Consider the following 23,830-nt stretch of genomic DNA (forward strand, 5'->3'; position numbering starts at 1 on the left):
TTCCTCTCTCTTCTCTTTCTCTCCTCTCTTTTCTCAACTTCTCTTCCTTTTCTTTCACTTTCTCTCCTCTATTTTATTCTCTCACTCTCTTTTCTCGCCTTCTCTTTTTCTTTCTTTCCTCTCTCTTTCTCCCTGTCTTTCTTTTCCCTGTCTCCTTCTTCTCCTTTTGTTTTACTCACTTTCTCACGCACTCACTCTCTCTTTCTTTCCCTGCTCTCTCACTCCCACTCTCTTTCCTCATCTCCTTTCTCTCTAGGTATGTGTGTGTTTGTATGTGTGTTTGTATGTGTGTATGTGTGTGTGTGTGTGTGTGTGTGTGTGTGTGTGTGTGTGTGTGTGTGTGTACACGCTGCATGTGTGTACTTGCCGTGTTTGTTTGCCAGACATGTTTTTTGGCAGACTGTAGAACCACAGTGTGAGGCAGCTTAAGACAGTACAGTATTCAGAAATCAGAACCATACTGGAATACAGTGTACAGAGCTGTCAGGTGAGCTGGTTGCTCAGTAAACCTGACCTACATTTCTCTCTTTGTCTTGAAAGCGATGACTCATCTGTCACAAATATTGTCACCTGTTAATGCGATAACTTCATTGGGAAACGTAGCACAGTTTAAATAGCAAACAAACGTCTTTCTCTGGTCTTTTTCTGTTTTACGTCGGCTACAGAATCCTGCTTACACATACATACAAATATTTCTGCTGAGGTCAGTCTGGGTAATATATGTACTGCATATATATGTACAGCTACTGTTAAATATATGTACATTGTATACATTACTGTAACACTAATTTAAATACAGTAATAACTATAATATAAAACATACTACATAATACAATGTGGATTTATATATAATATAACATCATAAATGCATTATATATGATATAATGCATATAATACAGTCGATAATAAATAATAACAAATAAATAGCACATTGCATTAATGTTAATGTTATCTGCCTTGAGATTTGATCTCCGATTCATATGAGGAATTCTGGACACTTCTATTATAACCTTGTTCTTAATACTATACAACTTTGCCTTTTTAGAATTGAATACAGTTTCTTCCATCATTCTGGACGCAGCTAAAATATCCTAATTTTATTTGCAATTTCCCACTAATTATTTGGAAGCTGTGAAGTTAAACAGGACCAGCATATTAGAATCAGTTTATACGTTTATCTACAACCGACTTTGTTTATATTGTTGAAAACATTTATTGAATTGGTCAAAAGTTTGTAGACACCTGTTTATGCAACTGTTGTTTTTCTGAAATAAAGGGTGTGTTTGCCACCCCCTCCCCAACACACACACACACACACACACACACACACACACACTCATCTGAGATGGCTTTACACTAGATGTTGGAACATTGCTGTGAGGACTTGATTGCATTCAGTCACAAGAGTATTAGTGAGGTCAGGTACTGATGTTGGATGATTAGTTCACAAAAGGTGTTGGATGGTACCTTAAGGACATGGTGACCTTAAGCTCTTGTGCAGCTGCTTCCATTCTGTTGACAGTGTTTTGGTTTTTGGAGATTATACAATCTATGTGTACACAATCAACACCTGTGTCAGCAATGCATTTATACTAGCTGAGCTAATTAGAAGGGATGTCTGGATACTTTTGGACATACAGGGCATAATAAAATCAGGAGTTGAGCTGGTTGTTTTTTGTGTATTTTTGAGTTAAAAAGAGGAAAAAAAAAAACTTCACCCAGCTTGACTTTGTACATCATGCCAATTACCATCGTGTTGACGTCCAACTATCGTGACTCGTCTGGAGTTTTGGAAGGAATGCAGAAAGCGATGGCATGCTCGACTTCCCTTTTCTATTTCTGAGGCTTTTACCTCAGGGAAGAACAATTTCCTTCTTTTCTGCTGCGCTCAGTCTTGCAGATATATTTCAGAGAAAGAAACTGCAGACTGCAAATATATGTGCCAGTTTTTTTTTTTGTTTGTTTGTTCTCAAATGAGTTATGGTGCCTCTCAGAAAGTACAGAAGTTTTCAATCTCAAGATGGCTTCTAGAAGCTGTTAACCTGAGTCATGTAGTGCTGCCTGTGAAACTGAAACTGGGGCGTAATGTTGTGAAACAAACTGAAAGGAGAAGTTTGAGGGGTGTTTAGCGGGGCCTCCGTCAGGAAATGCTGTGTTTAATGTGATCTATCTGTGTTGGCAGCAGACAAAGGGCATCTAAGTCTCAGTGTATGAGGCATACAGACCCTATAAATCAACAGACTGATAGCAAGTGTGTGGTTAAGAGGCCTCTCAAGTATCCTTTCGTGGTTGTATAACCATATAGCCATAATACTAATAACTGTCTGTACAGAGCTTTCACAGTAAGGCCCATTATAAATCACAGCAGACTTTTCAAGTGTCGATTTCTCTGCAAGGTCAAACTGTTCTGGTTTGCTAAAAAAAAAGTCTGGCTCTCATCTGCTTAAAGCTGCAGTGTGTAAGATTTAGTGGCATCGAGTGGTGAGGTTGCAGATTGCAACCAACTGAATACCCCTCCCTCACCTCTACCTTTCCAAGCATGTAGTAGAAGCTGCTGTGATACTTGCTTTTTCTTGTGTTGAATAATAAGTATGATCCTCAAGCTGCTGCTTCAACACAAAAGGCACTCTCTAGTGCCAGTGTTTGGTTTTTCTGTTCTGGGCTACTGTGGAAACTTGGCGGCCACTGATGGAGGAGGACCTGCTCCCTATGTAGATATAAAGGGTTCAGGCTAAGCTAACAGAAACCCAATGATTCATAGTAACAAGTGATTATACACTAATGAAGATATAGCTTTCTTTGCTGTATTTTGTTTCTGCTAATAGATCCCCCTTAATTTTACAAATTACACATTTAATTTTTCACTGTGCACTGGTGCATGATGATGTATTCAAAGCTTTTTTAGAGACAAAAGTAACTATATTTTGAAGGAACATTGTGGAAAAACAAGAATTTTGTCGGCAGCTGTGATGGCAGATCAAGTAAACAAACTTGAATTGGTCAGAAAGAAACAGAACACAGTTCAGAAAACAAGATGGGCTGTGAAATGCTTTACAGACTGACTGGAACAAAACAACAATCAGGTTAATCTGCCAAGTACTGATTTACTGAAATGTTCCCATTTATTTAACATAAGTAGTATTTATCATCATATATTTAGTAATAAGAATTTCTAAGTTAAGTAATTTGTCTTACAAAAGTAATTTGTCTCGTACTTGGTTGCACTCACATCACTGAGCGTCAGACTCTGCTGGAGTTTAGTAAATATTACAGTTATTCATACAGTCAGTATTTTTTCCTTGCCGTTTTTATTTGCTTGAAGCAACAGGCCGCAAGACCATGCTGCTGTGTGAAGCAGCTCGCTGACGTTGGTGCACCGCTAGTGGACTAGCCCGACTAGCAGGCTGCTAGATGCTAAAGGCTAGACTAAGGCTAAAGCCTGTCATTACCCCAAGAGACCGGCAGTTCCTTTTACATGTCTCTCTAACATTCACTCGCTCAGTAACAACCTGGACTAACATTCAGAAGCATTTTGTTCAGCAAATTATTACAACAGTTATGTTTTAAATATTTGTTGTTTGTTCTGTGTCATTCAGGAGTGAGAAAGTGTAGTTTTGAACATTCCTTTATTTAATGAGGAAGGCAAAAGGATGGTACTTTCTTGGTGGAAGCAATTGCCATTATAAAAGCAAATTTGAAATAATATTTGGGGCTTCTTGGTGTTACTTTTTTATTTGTTTTGCAGAACTGTTGTATAAAAGCAATAGAACACTCAAAGTCACATGTTATCACAAATAGCATCATGGCTGTGATGATCTACGGCAGAGGTCATTGATAGGCAAACTGCGGTCTAGGTCCAGATCCAGACGCTGTACTATCTGCACCTGGGCCTGTAACCTTTATTATTTAATTTTAATGGAGTGTTTCTGTTTTAACCGGTGTAACTTTTCTAGCCCTTACGGTACTGGAATGGCAGCCCAGGAAACTCACAGACCAATCGCAGGAGTTGTGAATATCACATTTACGCTACCCAGTCAGATCTGTGCATTATGATGCACTGCGACTCAAGTGAGTGTCACACACAGGGGAGAGATGAGGCGAGAAACAGCAGTCAGAGAATAAAGTGAGTCAGGAAAGTTAATTCACATGGCAGGTTCTAAAAAGAGAAAAGTGGACTGCAAAAAACAAGCTTTTAATCACGAATGGACAGACTTATACATGTTTATTCTGCCCACAGGCAGTTCAAAACTAGTGTGTCTCATATGTTCCAAGACCCTGGTGATTATTAAATGCAGTAATGTCAAGCGCCGCTACAAGACAAAACACAAATCTTAGAGTGTTTGTTATTTATAATTCGTCCAATTCAGTGTGAAAACTGACAAATATTGTTGAAATATTATTGGATTGTACTTTATTTGATTTGACATACAGTTTTGGACTATGTAAGATGTTCATATAACTACTAGGCTACTTCAGTATACAGTGTATGACACTGAATCCTGATGCAGGTTAGAGGTATATTACCTTTGCTTGAGGAAATTTCTCCATCCGGACCTTATTGAATTTTAATTAAATGCCCCTGATCTACAGCAACTGAATCACAGCCGTGATGTTCTTGGTGATAACACATAACCTCGAGTGTGGTCACAGTTTGCTGTTCTGAGTTTATCATTGATCTCACAGGTATTCTAGAACACTGAACAACTGCACGTATCATGAAAGACAGATTTAGACCAATTACTAAGAGCCTGTGAACAACGACAATCAGTTTGTGGTAAATAATTGGATGTCAGCCCATGATGACATCATCTTATTTTATTCATTTAAATTTTGATTTGTCCTCCTATTCCTGCTTAATTTGTTTTTGCAAATGTTGAATAAATTACAGTACACATTTTTTTGCTGTACCTGTTCAGCTTGTTTACAAACCTCAGAAAACGAAATATGACACGATAGTCATTGTGTATCGTAAAGTCGTTCTTAGTCTCATCATGCTTGTTTGCATGCCATCGTCAGCATGTAACACCACTAAGATGGAGTCAGTTGTTCCATTTTGGGGAAGGGTGAGTGTTGATCATTTACAACTCAGTTATTCTCCTCTAGTGAATCAAATAAACACAGAGATAAGACAAGGCAAGATTCATTGCTGTGAGTCAAGCCGTCCTCTCTGCTGGCAGACCCATCAGTCTTGCCTCACTCTGTAACAGTGATATTGTTAATTGATCTAAAAGCTCACGTCGGCTGGCACTGTGTGTTTGGCTGGTTGCACACAGACATGCTAAAGCCATGACATCTTCTGCTGGACCGTGTGATCAGCCAGATGGTGCTGTAAGCAGCTCTTAGGTTATATTTCGAATCACACTGAGTTCAAAATTAGGTGGATTTGTATTGCATACTTGTATTTATTTGAAAATGCTTGACTAGTTGAATTGAGTATAAACTGGGGTTGCACAAGAGACTAGACCTACATTTAATATGGCTACACTGAATAAAGACAAACATGAAAAATTGTTGATATTTCTGAAAAAATAAGGCCCAATATTTCTCCAAAAATAATGTTTATAGTAATTAAACTGTAAATAGAATATCATACACAGATATGTTACTCATTTAAAGGGGCACTCCTGCCTAAAACTAGCATTACTATGTTATATTTAATGTTTTTGTTTTTGGTCATGTTTTGTAGCACAGTATTGCATCTGTCGGCCTAATATGCTTGACAGAATTCATGCTCATATCCTCTTGGTGTGTTCAGCCATCAATGTTCTCTTACTACAATACCCAGCTTGGATTACACAAATAATTGTGTGCCCCCACTGTGATAAAGAAATCCACTGATGTTCCATTCATTGCTAGGAAGATGAATATCACGTCTGTATTTATTAGCCAATAAATAGAGGCGTGATATTCGGCTTCCTAGCAATAACCTAAGCTATCTGGCTTCCCTTCTGCATTTCGCCAGGTAGTGGAAAAAAAACCTCAAACCGCCTGCCCTCATGCATGCACCCCAAAGTGTTCGTAGTTTTTCAAACTTTCCTCCTACCTTCACGATCCATAATCAGATGAAGCTTTTCCAAGTCTTTAAACCACAAAATCTCACTCCAGAGACTACTGTGGTATCCCTGTAGGAGGCGAGTAGGCAAGTTTACAACAGCTGTAGAAATGGTTCAGTTTTTCATTTTGGCCGGGGTGCTGCTTTAAAATGGAAGCTGAATCATATTGTTATCATAATATGCACCATCATTTATATGACTGCCATATCACTGCCTTCTGAAACACAAAGTTAAAGCAAAGGTACCACACGCTTTTCATAAAAAACAAGCATTCTTGGCTCTAACAGTGTTACTTGGATCCTCATATACAGCCCTAGTATTTGATAAATGGCCAAGAATTGCAATTATATACGTGTATAAAGTGTTATTCACACAGCCGTCTCTGATTATTGCTGCAATCCTTTTTATAAACATAAGCTTCCATGATGTAATTTTCAGACAATTATTAACTGCAATGAACCCCCGAAGCAAAACAATGGATCATGGCATGTTGATTGCTATCAGTACCTCTGCAGTCTCCAGATGCCTTTTTGGCACCTCATGAGGGTTCTCAGACCGTGTTTACTGATAGACGCTATCATAGCTAAAGTGTTGTAACGTGCCTGATTATTGTGCTTTGGTACGGTTTGTGTGACCTAGATATTGTTCGGCATCTGAACTCTTTGACTGGAGTCAAAATGGTGGGAATATCTCTGTGTACCAGGTACCGTGAAGCCCCTGATTACCTGGCTTAGGAGTGCTGTGAACTGTAAAAGTGCAAAAATGTGGACTGGCTGGACCTGAGGATGCTTCAAAAATGTTTGATCTGAATATTTTGATAAGGGATTCCAGTGGGCCAAGTCTTCTGTGAAACTGTAGTAACTACTTCGTAGGCATCAGTTTGAACTGCCTCGATTACTCCATTAAAAATCATCAATCATCGAATTTACCTTCATAATACATTAGTAAGTCATTGGCAGTTTATATAAAGATAACAGTAAAAAAACAGAGCCTAAACCATTTAAATGCACTCTTTTTTTTCATTGTGGTCAGACTTTTTAAAGCCTTCCTAGTTTAGCTTTATACAATATGTTGGTATCTTTAAAATACTACGCATAGTTTGTTATTGTTCGTAATTCAGTCAAGTCCAGTTTTTATTGTTTGGTCTTTTTAAAACTCTGATTACTCTATTAATCATCAGAATAATCACTGGATCACTCAGTTATATTATAATTGATAGTGACAGCCCTGGTTTCAATGTTAAATGTATTTTTTTGCATTAAATTATGAGCTTTGTAAGGCTTCCTAGTGTAGCTTCATACAATACTGGTAAACTGAAAATACTATGGTTTTGAATTTTAACTTTACTTTCAAGAAGTTTACTTAAATCCATTTTAATTGTTTGGCCTGTTTAAAACTCTGATTTCTCAGTTAAAGGACAGAATAATCACTGGGTTACTTGATTACTAATACAATCAGTGTAGATCATGTAGTGTTCATGTAGATTTTGCTCTGTGATTGATTAACTACCCATGCCCTGCCTGCCTTTCTTGGTCTGTCTTGAATCCCTGGGTCTCTCTGTGAAATCTAGTTATGTATTCGAGGGACCTAAAAGGTCATAAATGCTGCCAACTGCTGGTCTTCTCCTGTCATATCCTACTGAGAGCATATTGCAGTACTGGATCAGGCCCAAGGCTGGTGAATGAAAGCGAACCTGCAGTTATGTAACTGCATATAAAAAGACTTGAAAATAGAAACATATTATAAAATATAAGGGCAGAGCTTCTGAATCTGGGCTGCAGCAATGATCAGCCTTAAACAGGACAGACAGCTTTCTTTCTGTAATGTGTTTTCTGCTTCGTTTGTCCGATTTGCATATAGGCCATCCACTTGGTAGTTTGTTCACACGTGGTGTGTTGCTGTTTTTCTCTTTCTCTCACTCTCTCTATGAGGGGGCGTTGCTCATATGGCTTCATGCAGTCTGCGTGCTGCCACTGTGGATGTGGGGCAGGGCACAGTGCTCTGGCCACAGTCAACAGTTGCCCCCTGGTGGCCAAAGAAATTCCTGGTTTCTGCTCGAAAGCGACATTCATTAGGATTTGACGACCCTGCTTGGACAATCCTTAATTCTGTTTCCCAGCTTCTTCATTAGACAGACTGTGGGGGTGACATTTCTGTCACAGTCAGACCAAATGAGTTTCTCTGGCAGTAAACTGACATGAATCATTCTGGTAACTGCATTATTTCTTAGCTGAAATAATGTATAAGCAGACTTTGAGGCTTTGCACACACAGTGAGTTTGTTCTACACCTGCAACAATGCAGAAGATAATGTCAGATAAATGATTATGCAAAGAAAAAAAATGACTCACAATAGTAAATAAAGAAAAGCGGATGATAAAATAACAGTTTTCTTCAGGCATAATTCAGTACCTCTGATTACAGGGTAGATGACAGAGAAGAAAAAGGGGCGGGTGGGGGCGAGTGAGATATGTACAGTCATATGCAAACGTTTTAATGTTATTGTTTATTTGCTGAATTCAACACATATTGGAGAAAAAATAAAACATTAAGTGTGGCCTGTGCAAAAGTTACGGCGAAGTTTTCCAAAATGTTACATTTCGCCATGTTTAGTTTTGTTCCATGTAGAAGCCAACAGACCCTGGAATTTGACAAGTACTGTTCAAATTTTTGCATAAGACTGTATTTGGGAGAGAAGGTTTATTCATAATTGTCGAAGTCTACATGAACTCATTTTCCTTCTGTACCATGATGCATTTCTGAGTAAAAGTTTTGACGATATTAGTTGGGGAAAGTGGAAGGGTGAAGTGAAACATGATATTTTGACTCTGTATTATTTTTCCCGAAAGGTGTTTTATGGACAGGCAAAAGTCGGTACATTTTGATCAAAGATTACAGAAAAACAACTTAATATGATCAGGGACACGAACTAACAAGATGAAAAGGGTTCATTTGGATTTCAGGTTGTCTTTTAAACAAAAGGCATTTGATTACATTTGAAGAATTTGCAAAATTTGTTTTTCTACAGCGTAAACAAACTTTGATCTCACTGAATACAAACGGCAGACCCTAATGGCATGAAGATAAAAAATTCCGTCACTTCATTTTAATAAATCATCAAAATCAGGCCCGCAGCTTTTTGTCCTGTCACATCAATCTTACAGGCAGACGAGAGTATCTGGGAAGCATGGTGACCGCTCTGATCTGTTTTTGTTTGTGTGTGTTTTAGTTCCGCAAGCAGGCCTGAGCTCAGCGTTGCTGCATCTTCGGGTGCGGGGAAATCCGGCGGCGCCACACATAAAATCTGCCTGGTGTGTTCAGACGAGGCGTCAGGCTGCCACTACGGCGTGCTCACCTGCGGCAGCTGCAAGGTCTTCTTCAAAAGAGCTGTGGAAGGTGAGTGCTAACGCACACTGACACACAGACCTCTGAAGATGAAGTGTCATCATTCTGTAAAAAGTGTCATGACTGTTACATGCAAACTAAGTGCTGCACACTGAATTGACATCGTACGACTGACAACCTCACCAAAATACCCCACGCAAACCAGCGAGCTTTGTCAGATGTGGTGGCTTAGTTGCTTTGACAGTAAGAGCAAACAGTTTGAGTAGCTGGTGTTATGCAATCGTGTTGAAGTTTAAAGGACACTGTACAGCCATTGTGTTTTTCTGTTTACTTGCACCACATAACATTTAGTTCTTTTGATTCACTTCCTTAGACTGTACAACACTTTTTACAACACTTGGATTACACAGACTAATTTTTTTCTAATTAAAAAAGCAAACATTATACATACTGATAATAAGAAAATATGTGGAAATTAGGGTAAAGAATGCCAGATTATACATTTTGTGAATATTTTGTATTAATGGATATGGTTTGAAGCAGTTTCATAAGACTGACCCATATTGCTCCACTTACATGTTGCGTTTCATGTAAATGTGAGACTAGAAGTGGGTAATCTGACAATATTTTTTCATCATGATAAATTATGTCACAACACACTTTTCTGAGCATGTTGTGGATATTATCAGTATGTAAAGAACACTGACTTACGTGTCATCACAAAGTGAGCATAATCAGGCCTGTTTAACTGGATTTAATTCAGTGCAGTTTGTAAAACATAAAAAAATCATTGTAGTAGTAGATTTATTATTATTATTATAGTGTTTTTTTATGTGGCACTACAGGTTCTGTCTTGTCTGTTCCAACTTTTTAAACCTCAGAAAAATAAAGTATCTTGATGCATGTCATGCTTCATGAAAATGTCTTGAAGTATTGTGCCATATCACTCACCCCTACACGAGATAAAAAAATCGCTGCTGCTTGTGCCCTGAAATTTTTCTGTAGTTTCTGTTTCACTCTGAAAAACTGGAAAATTACGGCGTAATACACTGCTCCTTCTTTCTTTTCGTCCACACTACACATTTCATGTTCAGTTACCATGACTCAGTGAATAAATACTGAATTGGATATCCACATATTGAAATAACTACGCCCATCCATACTTCACACTCTCAAACACTACTTTTTCTACCCCTGCGTTTCCTTTGTTCATTCTTTAAGTTATCTACCAGATATATGGCCTTAGTTATGTTTTGTCCATTTAGTATAATAAAGTGGTTGACAGTAAAAGACAGACTTTAAAGGGCCTGTATCACAGAATACCAACTATTCATGCTATTTTGAAATAAAAGAGTTTGATGTAGTCTGTAACCATGGTTCAAGTTTCAGAACATACTTTTTACTCCCCAGTTCGTAGATTGTAGATTGAATCTGTAGATTGAAACAAATCTGCAAAAAAACACTTTCAAACGTTCACTTTGAAATTGTTGTTTTTGTGATGTCATGAAAAACAGCTCATTTAAATCCGCCTATACATCCGCCTATTCTTATTGCAGCAGGTTGGCCCCATTCATTCATGCTGAAGTTATAAGGAGTGTTTCAGACTGGACTGGGCTTTGAATCAGGCACAATACAAGAACAGAGCTCATTTACATATATCAGTCTTGAAGGCACAGCAGCATAAACAGCCTGTTTAATTCTATAGAATACCGAGAGTTTAGAAAAAGGTAATGTAAAAATAAATTCTGACTGTTTTTGGTACATAAAACCACACAAACATTATAAGTGGGGGGAGAATACAAGAAAAATGTAACATATGGGCCCTTTAAGTGTATGTTTATTTTAGTACACAATACAAAGAGTGTAAGATGTGTTCTGTTATTGTTATTTTCCTTTTGTTTTCCCTGCATTGGTGAAGGATGGCGATCGAGACAAAACACAGATGGTAACTAAACTCTGTAAATGCTGCTGTCTCCCTCCCGTCGCTCGTCTCTGCCTCTTTGTGCCTCCTCATGTAAAGACGAGATTATCAGCATGGTGTGACAGCTGAGCGCATGTTTCTGCGCCTGCTGATTCGACCGTTATATTGGCTTCTTTTTTTTCTGTGAGGTGCAAAATGGTTCTCTGCATTGCAACAATGACAGACGTATCTTAGTGACTGTATTTTAATTTAGACATTATAAAATGACACTTAAAATACTTAATATTTAACCTGAATTAGAATGATTGACTTTGTTTGATTTAATTAGAGTAATCGAACAACTCAAAAATTCTGTTTTTAGTTAAATGTATGGTCGTATGTAGTTAATGTAATATAACATAATAATATAATTTTGCATAGTTCTGTTCCAAATACAAATTAGAGCCTTTTACAGGCTTTTCAGTGGAGAATCAACGTTTACAAAAGAACCAAATATGTGTCTGACAATCCACCCTGCTGAGCGGTTAAGTACTCAATTAGAGTACATTCATAGACTATGTAATGGCTTCAAGCTGCAGCCTGCTTGTGCTCTTGGCCAGCCATGCTGTTTTGAATGACAACCATAAGCTTTACTGTGGTGTAATATCGCAGCAACGCGCGGAATTCATGCTCAAAGCAAGTAGAAACACTTTACTTCATGCATGGAGAGCTGTCTGAGAGAGTGGCTATCAGTTTCTGTCCTGGAGGACCACTTCTCTGCTTCAACACCCCTGATGCAAAACTCCAGCTAATTTTCACAGGCTTAAAGGGTCCATATCGTAGAAAAACACATGTTCATGACTTTTGGTTTTTAGGTAAAAGAGTATGTAAACATTATTAAAATTTCAACTTCTGTTCACTTCCCAGTTTATTATAAGGAAGTTTTGATTTCATTGTTTTGTGATGTAACAAAAAACAACCTGTTTACAGATTTTCACCTATTCGGCCTACAGTGGCTTAGCCCTGCCCGATTTTATTGAAGCTATGTGCTGTATTCCAGCTCTGGGCAAAATACATGGCAGTCAATCCAATCAGTCTTAAAGGCACAGTAACAGAAACAGTCTGATTGGTTCTAAAGAACGATTGGAAAGTTGTTTTGTACGACTGTTTTTGGTTCATGAATCTACACAAACATCATAATTGGACCTCAGGGAACTGCCCAACTGTGTAGGGCGAGAATCCCCCAGGACAGGGATTGAGAATTGCTGTAATCAGAAATGGTGCTGTTTCCAACCAAACGACCTAATTGTTTTTTTGTCTTGACTTTTGGCACTAGCAGTAAAGACAAGATGTGCCTTCTAATTGAGTCTTCCAGGACTGTTGTTTAATTGAAATGTCATTTGCTCTTCCTTGAATCCTCACAGGGCAACACAATTACCTGTGCGCTGGGCGGAACGATTGTATCATCGATAAAATCCGCAGGAAGAACTGTCCTGCCTGCCGCTTCCGCAAGTGCCTAATGGCCGGGATGAACCTAGAAGGTAAAAACCAAAGATGTTATGATGTGTTAGCGTATTGTCACTGCCATTATAAACTATTTTATACTGTTTGAGATCTTTGGCTGCCTTTTACGTTGTGTTAACATGTCGTGATAAATGGGCCGATCTGTGTTGCAGTTTTGTGAGGTAAAGCCAGGTAAGTGTGCTTGTGCTGTATTTGAATCCCACTGCTACTTCTGAGCCATAACGTTGTAGCATAATAATGCATAACTTGTGATAAATCGGCAGTTGCCTCTTACTTTCCATGTAGCACTTCATTTGATTCATATTATTTAAATAGATGACTCATATTTCATTTAATAATTTAAAATTTGGCTTATTAAAAAGCAAATAATGTTTATATTGCAGTTTTGGCTAATAGAAAGTACTGGATAAGTTCTTATTTACTCCACAATGTGAACTTCAGCTTGAAAAAGGATAATGAATAAAATCAGCTATTGGCTGATACCCCATAAATAAATCAGATTGGATTCAATAAAAAAATTCATGATTGGTGCGTCCCGACTTTCACATTTTTATATTACACTAACATGTTAAGAATATTCTACTAGATTTTCCAGCCTGAGTTTTCGTACCACATCAACAGTATGCAGACAAAATTTAAACATTTGTATAAATCAGTATTGTCATGTGTAAAAGTTTATGCACCCCTGGTAAAATTACGTATTTTTTTTAATTTCTAAGCAAAGTTAACAGGTCCTCTACACAGAACAAGTTTGCACATTTTAATGCACAGTTACTCCTTATTTGCTGAATTTAATATCAGAAAAAGAAAATAAAACGTAAAATGTACCTGTGCAAAAGTTATGGCACAAGTTTCTTGTCTTATTTGCTTTCTTGCTTTTGTATGTTTTCTTTTATTTATTTTTACTTATTCACTTTAAATTGTGCACTAAAATTAGCAGAAACGTTATATTTAAGTTTGTTCTCCGCAGAGGATGCGTTAACTTATTTTAAAATCAACAACACATGTAAGGGGCTCCCAAACTTTAGCATATGACTGTATATATATATAAGTCAGCATAAAGTGTAAATCAGTCATTTTTGTAGCTGCTTATGAAAAAGTCATCTTCTGGCTTTCAGGGAGCAAGCAGCAAACTATCAAAGCTGGGACGGATATTATCCTAATATACATTGTAACTGGCCTGTTTACAGATCAGCCCTAATGGAAAAGTTCTCTTCATTTATCTATCTTTATCTGTTCCAGCACGTAAAGTCAAGAAGATGAAGGGCTTAAAGGGTGTCCAGCAGGTGAACACGGTCGAGATGAGCCCAGCTCCAGTGCAGGAGGTGCGGGCGCTGGTGCCCAAGGCCATGCCCCAGCTCGTGCCCACCATGCTGTCCCTGCTCAAAGCCATCGAGCCAGAGACCATTTATGCTGGCTATGACAGCACACTGACTGACACCTCTACTCGGCTCATGACCACCCTCAACAGGTTGGGTGGCCGCCAGTTCATCTCTGCTGTCAAGTGGGCCAAAGCTCTGCCAGGTACTAAGTACTTTCATTTAATCATTTAGCTGAAGCTGACATCTTTGCCCACAGCAGCTCGCGTTTCAGCCCAAAGTCCCAGAGATAATACACGCTTTTTCTCCATTGGGCTGAACCTGCTGGCTTTATGGGTTTGATTTCATAAATATGCACTTGTTGCTTTCCTAAACAAGGCTCTAAGCTAACGCTTCATTAGTTAAGGACAAAGATTTATCTGAACCTTATTTGACATTTGATTGTAGACTGTAGCGGTGAGTGGTCTGTATGTTATAAGCTGATAAACAACTTTTTTATCCACATGCAGGTTTCCGTAATCTTCACCTGGATGATCAGATGACCTTGCTGCAGTCATCCTGGCTCTTCCTCATGTCTTTCAGTCTGGGCTGGAGGTCCTACCAGCAGTGCAACGGCAACATGCTTTGTTTTGCCCCAGACCTGGTGATCAATGAGTGAGTAGCTCACTGATGGCCTTCACTGTCACCGTAGCTCTGTGGTGTTGGGACAAGATAGATGCCCTTTTATCTGAGGCCGGTTTCACCGTTATGTATCAGGCATCTCACTGGTCTAAGATCTGTCCCTGTAATCCTGTTCAGTGCTACGTAAAAGGCATAAACTGACCCCAGATCAGCCCTGTTACTCTGAGACATTTTGTAAATATGGGCCAGTGTTTAAGATAATCAGTATAATCAGACCGTCAGATCATCAGCCATTTTCTACTCAGAGGTAAAAGTCTGTATGGGCAAGAAATTGAAGCCAAAACATGATTACTACCCTCCACTTGACTGGTATTGCTAAACTTGAAACCCAAGCCTGACCCAAACCTGCTTACACTGCTGCAGAACAGACCTGGTACATTACTGGGATACATTTACCACTAATGTACAGGATTTGCTTCATTCAAACTTGTAGCCTTTTAATGGCATTTTACAAGGAAAAACACGTTCACATTGCAGTGAAAGGCCCATAAAATAAACAGAACATGATGTACAATGAAAGAACTGATGGCCATTCCTGCCAAGGACAGCAGATATTCCTGCAATGTTTTCCTCTCACAAAAACTGAAAACTTAACAGTAAAAACAGAAAACATCACAGAAGCGTTCTGCTGTGCTTAGGACGCTTCTTTGCTTTTGCATGGTTGTAGCCATGCATACTCGAAGGAGCCGCTTCTCTCAAGCATTATGCCACTATAATCATATACAGTGCAGCTTACAGAATAGCTATAGTAATAGAGCCCTGAATAAAAATAGCTTTCTGTTTAATTTGTTCGTGGCAAACTGTTTGCAAGACCATAAGTTAGGCTTTGTTGTACAAGAGAGAGAGTGCAGGAGAGAGAATGTGTGAAAGTGCGCAAAATTTATGAAGGCATGTTCTTTAAAAACAAATCTACTAAATAAAAAACATCACTTGATAGAAAAACATGAGCCCAACCTAAGCCCTATGTTGTACATGAAAAACCCTGCCTGAGACCCTGTAGCAGACTTCTTCTCTGAGCTGAGAATTAACTATACCATTCCTATTATGGCTTTAAATAGTTCGTTTTTATTGCTATATAAAGGATTCTGTATCATTTATATAAGTTCTGATTTCCCAAGGATGAAAGAGAAAATTAGAAAATGGTGCCAATCATGAAATAAGTTTGAGTTTTGAGAGTTTTTGCTGAAAATCCAGTTAGGTGCTGCAGTGCTGTTGTACTGTAGAAAATGTTCATTTAGCAGAGAAGTTTAGTGTAGGGTACATCAGGTTAAGGTTGTTGGAAAAAGTTAAATATAGTTTTAGAATTTCTATGAACACATAGCTTCAAATTAACCCTTTTTTTGTCTTGCAGTTTAAAATCCTGGTCAAATTAAGCACAATTCATCATATGTATTCTAACAGAAAAAAAAATCCTGATTTTCCTGCGTTCTCTGATTGTAATGTAGGGACTTTCGCCCGACTCTAAAACATATTCTGAATTTTGATTACATCACTATGCACTTGTGGACAGGGTAAAATATTATCCAATAATATCATGTTTCACCTCCCCTTCCCATCGCCCTCACCTATCATCAAAAGAAACATTGAGCCACCTCAGAGACCCTCTCTGATACAGTGTTTCACTCAGAAATACGTCATGGTACCGAAAGAAACAGTCAGGAAAAAAACAGTTGTAAGTGTTCTGGATCAGAGTCAGATGAGTAATTGCTGAATGTGTATTTCTGCAGGGAGAGGATGAAACTGCCCTACATGGGTGATCAGTGTGCACAGATGTTGAAGATATCCAATGAGTTTGTCAGGCTGCAGGTGTCGAACGAGGAGTACCTGTGCATGAAGGTCCTGTTGCTGCTCAGCACAGGTGAGAGGCTGACCTTACTCCCAGCTCCACTGCATTTCACCTAGTTTACACACAAATCAAACCTTGACATGTGTCAAAAACTGTCTTTGGTTGCACTTTTTTTGTATCTGTGCTGAATGGAAAGCTTGTGTTCATGCCTTGCTCTTCTTCCTCAGTGCCAAAGGACGGTCTGAAGAGTCAGGCTGTGTTCGATGAGATCAGGATGTCCTACATTAAAGAACTAGGAAAAGCCATCGTCAGGAGAGAGGGGAACTCCAGCCAGAACTGGCAACGATTCTACCAGCTCACTAAGCTACTGGACTCCATGCACGACGTAAGAATTTACAGTTTTATTACTACATACGAATAGTCTGGTATTCACAAATCATCCACTAATCTCTTGACCCAGGATTGGATTCCTCCCAGGTTTGAGATGGTTTTAGTCACAAAACCTGATCCCAGATCACCACATCTTGTATTAAATATTCTGAAACTGCCATCCAGTATTATCATAACTTGCAAGAGAATCTTAAAAATAAAGGGTTCTTTGGTGCAGTGACATTAAAGAACAACTTGTGGTTCCTTAAAGCAAATTTGCATGGTTCTTTAAGGAACCATTTTTGTAAATGAGATGTGAGAGTGTAAAGAACCTTTTTGAGGTTTACAGAAGCTTCACATAATGTAAAAGTTTTGTACCGATAAAAAGTTTTGCCTAGAACTGTACCTCCGAGCTAAGAACCATTTAGGAACCTTTAGTTTTAAGAGGCTGTTGGAAGACATTCATGCGTTCACATGATTGCATTGAAAATACTGTTGTTCCACGCCTCATGGTTTTATGTGACCGACAGTGGCATGGAACCACCCAAACATTGGCAAAGTAACAGCACTGCTGATGAAAGTGAGTGATTCTCAGAAGAGAGCTTTATCAGCGTATATTGTTTATTTAAGGTGGATGAAGACAGGAGGACACTCAGACAAACAAACATTCAGTTTCATTTCTGTTGTCAGCGGCAAAAGTTCGTAAAATTGAACTCTTGACGGAACTTTCCGTGACTGCTGTAGTTTGCAGAACGTTGCCGCTGGCAGTGGCAGAATTTTCTGTCATAGCTCTATAGAAAACAGTAGAATATCCGAATTGCCATCATATGTCTACCACTAACATGTGAGGGCACTATAAGAACTATGGAACTGTTTCTGTGGCGACAGTGTCACTGGTGAAAATGAGTGATTGTCAGGGGAGAGTTGTTTAATTTGAGGTCGAGAAAGGCAGGAGGACGCTCTGCACTCTTTTATTTTTGTTGCATAATATTAGTTTTGTCTAGACTTCAACTGTGAGATGTTTGGTGTCTGTGACTCTGGGAAAAAATGAACATCCGTTTTTTTTTTTACCACCGTGGTTGATGGCAAAGGTTAGGAAAATTGTACTGTTGCCTGAACGGTCCGCTGACTGCCGCAGTGCGCTGCCGTTGCTGCTGGCCATGGCTGAGTTTTCCGTCGCTGCCCCCTTGAAAACAATGGAATATCTGGTTGGTCGTTGACCGTCCGCCGTCATTATATAAACGCAGCAAGGTTAATGGCAAGACTCAGTTTACGAGGGCATGTTAAAATAAGTATTAAAACAGGCAGCTGTACTGTGGAGCGATCAGGAAACACTGCAGTGGACTAGTTTGATGGTTTGAGACGGACCGTGTCCTGTGCATGACGCATGTTGCATAACAAGGCCCTTCACTATGCATTACCCTTCCAAAAGTGCCTTTGCAGCAGTGACTCTCCCTCTCACTCACTTCACATCATTCTCTCCTCTTCTCCGCAGATGGTGGGTGGACTGATGAACTTCTGCTTCTACACATTTGTGAACAAGTCGCTGAGCGTGGAGTTCCCCGAGATGCTTGCAGAAATCATCAGCAACCAGTTACCAAAAATCAAAGCTGGGAGTGTGAAACCGCTGCTCTTTCATCAGAAATGAAAAGAAAAAAAAACAAACCTTCCGCCGGCAGCGGGACACCATGCCTTAAAACTACACCGCATCACCGAGCGTTCCTCACTGAACATGCAGAGGGACAGTGAGACACAGCGAGAGAGAGAAAGAGAGAGAGAGAGTGACATGTGTTTGTCATTGTGGGGCGATGAATGGCAGCAAGTCCAGCGCAGAACCATGGTGGGCGAGTGTTGAGTTTAAAGACGGGTATAGAAATGCAAAAGCAAAAGATAGCTATACAGTTGGAAAGATTTAACTATGATATTCTATGGTGGATAAAAAAAAGATTATACCATAAATGTTGTCTCAGGTGTTTGATTTTCAACATTACAGTAAGTAGTAAAAATAAAGCTATTTCTCTGAGATCGCTATTTGTATAGGTTTCACACATTGTCTGATTTTTTTTTTTTGGTTTGTTTATAGCGAAGGCAACACCACAGCACTTACTGTCAGATATGCTCAACCTATATATATAGTACGTTTTTAGATTTTCAGAACTTTTAATTTTTACGTCAGTCAGAAATACAGAGTTTATTACTTCATCTGATTATCTGATACACATCTAATTTGAAATAATCATTTCGATAATATGTACAGTGATATGGCTTTGGTATTGTTAGAAGTTGGCTGGAGAAGATTTAATACTTACACATAACATATCTTTACTATTTTGAAGCTCATGTTTTTTGCTAACTGCTAACAGAATTACACAATTATAGCAAAAGGGAAAATATGTGCCTTTTTTAGCTCGTCCCACCTATTCATTTTCTGTAGTCATGCGTTCCGAGCGTTTTGCATCCGTCATTGGTAGATATTGTATTTGATTGTATTTTTATACCCACTTGCACTGGCGATTTTCCTTTTTAACATGGCCGTGTATTTTGTTCTTGGCAGCTCCATGATGACGCAGTGTGAACTAAAGTGGTCCTTATTGCTATGGTATTGAAATTAGGAGTCTCACCAGTAATCCGCCTACCTTCCCGCATTGTTTCATTGGACTTCTGACTAAAATGCAATTTGAGCACTTTCAGTTCTTTTAAATGCTTTAAAGAAAAGTCACACGAACGAAGCTGGTTTACGTACGAGAAGCCGAACTTGTGTTAAGTATTGTCTGAGAGAACCGTTTTTAATTGTTTTGTCATTTGTTGAATGGTATAACAATGACTTATGCAATGTGAATGATGGTTCTGATCTGATCGCCGTTTGGTCTTTTTTGTGTTTTTGTGCGTCCCTGGCTTAAAAAGCCGGACATCTACACAGCCATAACATGACAGTTTGTCACTGTTACCAGACTAGTACTAGGAAATGAATGCCAGTGGCCAAGGTTCCCTAAAAGCATAAAATGTCTATTAACAGGGAGACTGGAGTACAGTACAATCATATTTATACATTTATCTCTACAAGAAATATAAGAAACCCTGCCATCTCAGCTCAGGCCCAAGACCTCTACGTTTTGCAGTACCTCTTTCAGCTCCGGGTGTTTGCTATGGTAGTCTGTGTGTATGTGCCCATTTTAGCTGATGCTCCTGTGTTTAATCAGTGCAGCCTAACCCTCTTAGTTTTCCAAGTACTAATAACCTTCTTCTGTCCATTTCTCAGATAAATCGCAGCAGACAAAAGCAACATTAGCCTCACTACTCACTTCTCGGGGAATTTCTAAAAGCCTGTATTGTTGTAATCTATTCTTTCTGTGCCAAATGTTTATTCATTTCTGATTTTTAGAAATATTCAAAACTGTGCTTCTCTTAACAGCTGTTCAAGGTTATGTCGAGCAGGAAATGTAGAAAGACATGGAATATTTTCATTTTCCTCTGTTGGAGTTTATTACATGTTTAATACATGAATAAAAAGACCAGATTATATCTATTCTCCATCTCCGTCCATGACTTGATATTAGCAACAGTATTCATACTAATACTCTTAATAACATCACCACTGTGTTTCACAGTGTATGTGTGTACATTTTTCTTGTTATACACGGAATACTTACTGTAAAGGGGTCTATACGTACTGTAAAAGGACAGTATACTTACAGTAAGACTAATAATTCACAAAATTCAGAATTCAACTCAATTCCATACATTTTTCAATACAGCAAAAATAATGAGCGGCTGAAAATGTGCCTTAGTATGTTAATCGTTCCATGTTTCGTTTATTAAAGCATTCAACATGACAAAAGTGCAATAACTGAAACAAAAGCTGTGCTTCATAGTGTACCGATCTAATGCTATAGCCACAAGCTAATATGTTAGCTCTGTGCTAACACACTAGCCAGAAGACGGTCACTATAAAACAATACAATATAATAGGGCTAAATAAAATGAATATATTTTATCGTGGACATGATGAATTATGTCACAATGTGCTTTTCTGAGCATATTGAGGATATCGTCAGTACCGATTAATCATGTTATATTCCAGTGAGCATAATCAGGCCTGTTTATTTGGATTTAGTGCAGATTGTGAAACACTGAATAAAAATAATAGTTGTAGGTTTATTATTATTATAGTATTAGTATAGTAGTGTTCTATATGTGGAAGTACAGGTTTTATTTCATGTATTCCAACTTATTGTGATATTTTTTGCCATATCGCCCAGCCCTCAATTCAGTACAATACAAGTTGCACTGCAGCATAACACGTTGTACTGTTGCATCCTTAATTAAATGGTGAATTTGCATCATAGTGTCACCGCCTGTGATAAGTGAATGTCAAGGTGCAGTCATGCTCATGACACAGTGATTGCTAGTCAGCCAACTAAAGACAGGGCCTGAGTTTAAATACTTTAGGATTATGTGCCTCAAATCCCAAGTCACCCACTAATTTGACCACAACATTTTTGCCTTTAAAATTAGGCTAAATACGTCAAGTAATGACATAAATCAGGATATCTGACATTTCTGTTGTGTTGTATTTTTCCCCTGAGGTCCACTTATAATGTCTTTGTGGGTTTATGTACCAGAAACAGACATAATTCACTTTTCTGTGAATATTTTTCAACTTCAACTTTTTTTGTTACTGTGCCTTTAAGACTCTGCCTTTATATATATATATATATATATATATATATATATTTATATGTCTGTTCTGATTGGCTGCCCTGTATTGTGCCTCATTTAAAAAGCTATAAAGGTGGATTTATGTAAATGTGTTGGCATTTATGACATCACAAAAACATGAATTCAAAACAGGCTGTTTGTGCAGCTCAGTTTCCATATATGGACTGTATGGACTGGAGAGTGAATGAGGCTTTTTGAAAAGGTCTTTTATTTCCAATAAGTGAGGAAAATGTATTCCATGATATCGGCCCTTTAATCAGCAATACCAGTAACACTTCAGTGCAGAAGACGTTATAACACTCTTGCGGTGCTCTTGTTAAGCATTACTACTTTATTAAGTAATAACTAGGCTGAATTAGCCTCTGAACTTGTCATCTTTCGCATATCATTTGTTGATATGTAGACATCCAGCTAGTTCTATGCCAGACAATCTGATGAGATTCAATCTTAACAGGTCAAATATTGATTAGAAGCTACAGTCTGTTAATAAGCACAATCCACCTATGAGTAAGGCCTAAACACCAGAAGACTGTCTTACTACATTCTTATTACATGTCTTAGAAATCTTCACTTTAGTATAGAGGGTCAGACTGTCTCAATGTAAAGCTAACTGGTGACGCAGTATATAATACACAAATGTTCTAAAATGCTCTGGAAAATGCCAAAGTCAAAGTCAGCTTTACTGTCATCCCTGCTCACCACCGCCATGTGCTGAGTGAAGTATGTAATATAGTTTCTCTGAAATGTGGCTACTTTTAACGGCAACAGTCAACAGTCTAAAAACAGACTGCAAATACAAACAGTAACTGTTCCCTGGAAAACGCTGAAGTGTTTATGTACTGTAAACATGTTTTAAATTGCTTACACTTGTTTAAAACGTTTTTATTCGCCGAGTACAAGATGAACAAGGATTTTTTTTCTTGGTGCAAGCATCAGAATACATTACTACAAAACAGGGTTGGGCAATATGCCAGTATTTATCGTCTTCTCTGAGCATGTTGAAGGCATTGTCGGTAATTAAAGGGAATTCCACCAATTGTTTCAAATTTTCAGCATAATTACATGGTTAAGATGTAAACAAAGCCAACTAGAGTGGTGGTGATAGGAACCAGAAATCCACCTTTAAAAGCTCCCTCACAGACAGTTATTATACAAAATGGTTACGAAATTTTTGCCTGATGCCTGAGACATTGTGTAATGACAATTTTGAAAGGTTTGGGGTCTAAATGATATATATTTTAAACAGTTATTATTAGAGAGGGGTACACACAGGATGTTATAAGGCAAAATAGTCCCTTAAGAAACCTTTTTTTCCTGCCCAGATTTTTATGTTTACTGATTTATTTATCATCTTTACATAGAAAAACACACATGAAGGTTCACTGGATGTTTTGGACAGTAAATAAAATGGCTTATTTGCACTGCAGACAGCCCCTGGTTCCTGTCACCACCACTGTAAACAAATCTGAGTTGATACATTTCTCTGGAAGGCAGCATCAACCGCTCTGAACGACTTTCCATCTCAGCAACTGAACTGTGTAGAGATGGTGAAAAACCAGTGGAGTTTCTCTTTAAAGATCACTGACCAACTGCATGTTTCATGATAAAGAGAGCACAACTGGGCCCGAGTTAAAGTATTTGAACCAATAAACTAAAAAGTATGATACATTTATTTTGACTCTACTGGTTCTGTTGTTTGTTTGTTTGTTTGTTTGTTTGTTTACCTACCTGTTCCAGCCTATCAAATCCTAACAACAAAAAAAACTTTGTGATGCACATGGTGTATTAGACATATTGAAGTATTATTACACACACAAAATTTACAGGTAGCTAAGATGATGAACTGGTGTAACGTGCAAGGTTTTTATAACAATAATCACCACTAAACAAAGTAATGCCCTGCCGGAAAAAAAACACCATAGACCAGCATGAATTCCATGATGGTTCCAGCTGGTTTATGCTGGTCTGACCATGACCTTGCTGGCTGAAAAACATCCCAGCACCAAAACACAGCATGCTGGCCATGCAGAGCGGCCACGCACGGAGGCTCTCGGGAGGTGCTGTGTTCGTGGTAGGAGAGACTTCATTGTAAATAAGTTGTTGGCTTAATGATGTGCAGATGTGTTGTGTAATTT

The 23,830-nt window shown here is 38.5% G+C and overlaps 1 protein-coding gene across 2 annotated transcripts in view; it reads left to right on the plus strand.

Moving 5' to 3' along the window:
• The window catches only part of nr3c1 (nuclear receptor subfamily 3, group C, member 1 (glucocorticoid receptor)), a 35,280-nt gene extending 14,778 nt beyond the window's left edge, over positions 1–20,502 (plus strand). The window contains exons 3-10 of one of the 2 annotated variants that reach the window (XM_036575614.1): positions 9,282–9,448; positions 11,316–11,342; positions 12,722–12,838; positions 14,064–14,345; positions 14,650–14,794; positions 16,549–16,679; positions 16,835–16,992; positions 18,472–20,502. In XM_036575614.1, the coding sequence (XP_036431507.1) occupies positions 9,282–9,448; positions 11,316–11,342; positions 12,722–12,838; positions 14,064–14,345; positions 14,650–14,794; positions 16,549–16,679; positions 16,835–16,992; positions 18,472–18,624 (1,180 nt within the window). In that variant the 3' untranslated portion in view covers positions 18,625–20,502. The remainder of the gene's footprint in view (positions 1–9,281; positions 9,449–11,315; positions 11,343–12,721; positions 12,839–14,063; positions 14,346–14,649; positions 14,795–16,548; positions 16,680–16,834; positions 16,993–18,471) is intronic. The other variant, XM_036575615.1, reaches the window with a different exon arrangement.
• Positions 20,503–23,830: the final 3,328 nt, after the last annotated feature.

Source organism: Colossoma macropomum, unplaced genomic scaffold (assembly GCF_904425465.1).
Source record: "Colossoma macropomum unplaced genomic scaffold, Colossoma_macropomum, whole genome shotgun sequence".
NCBI classification, from domain to species: Eukaryota; Metazoa; Chordata; class Actinopteri; order Characiformes; family Serrasalmidae; genus Colossoma; species Colossoma macropomum.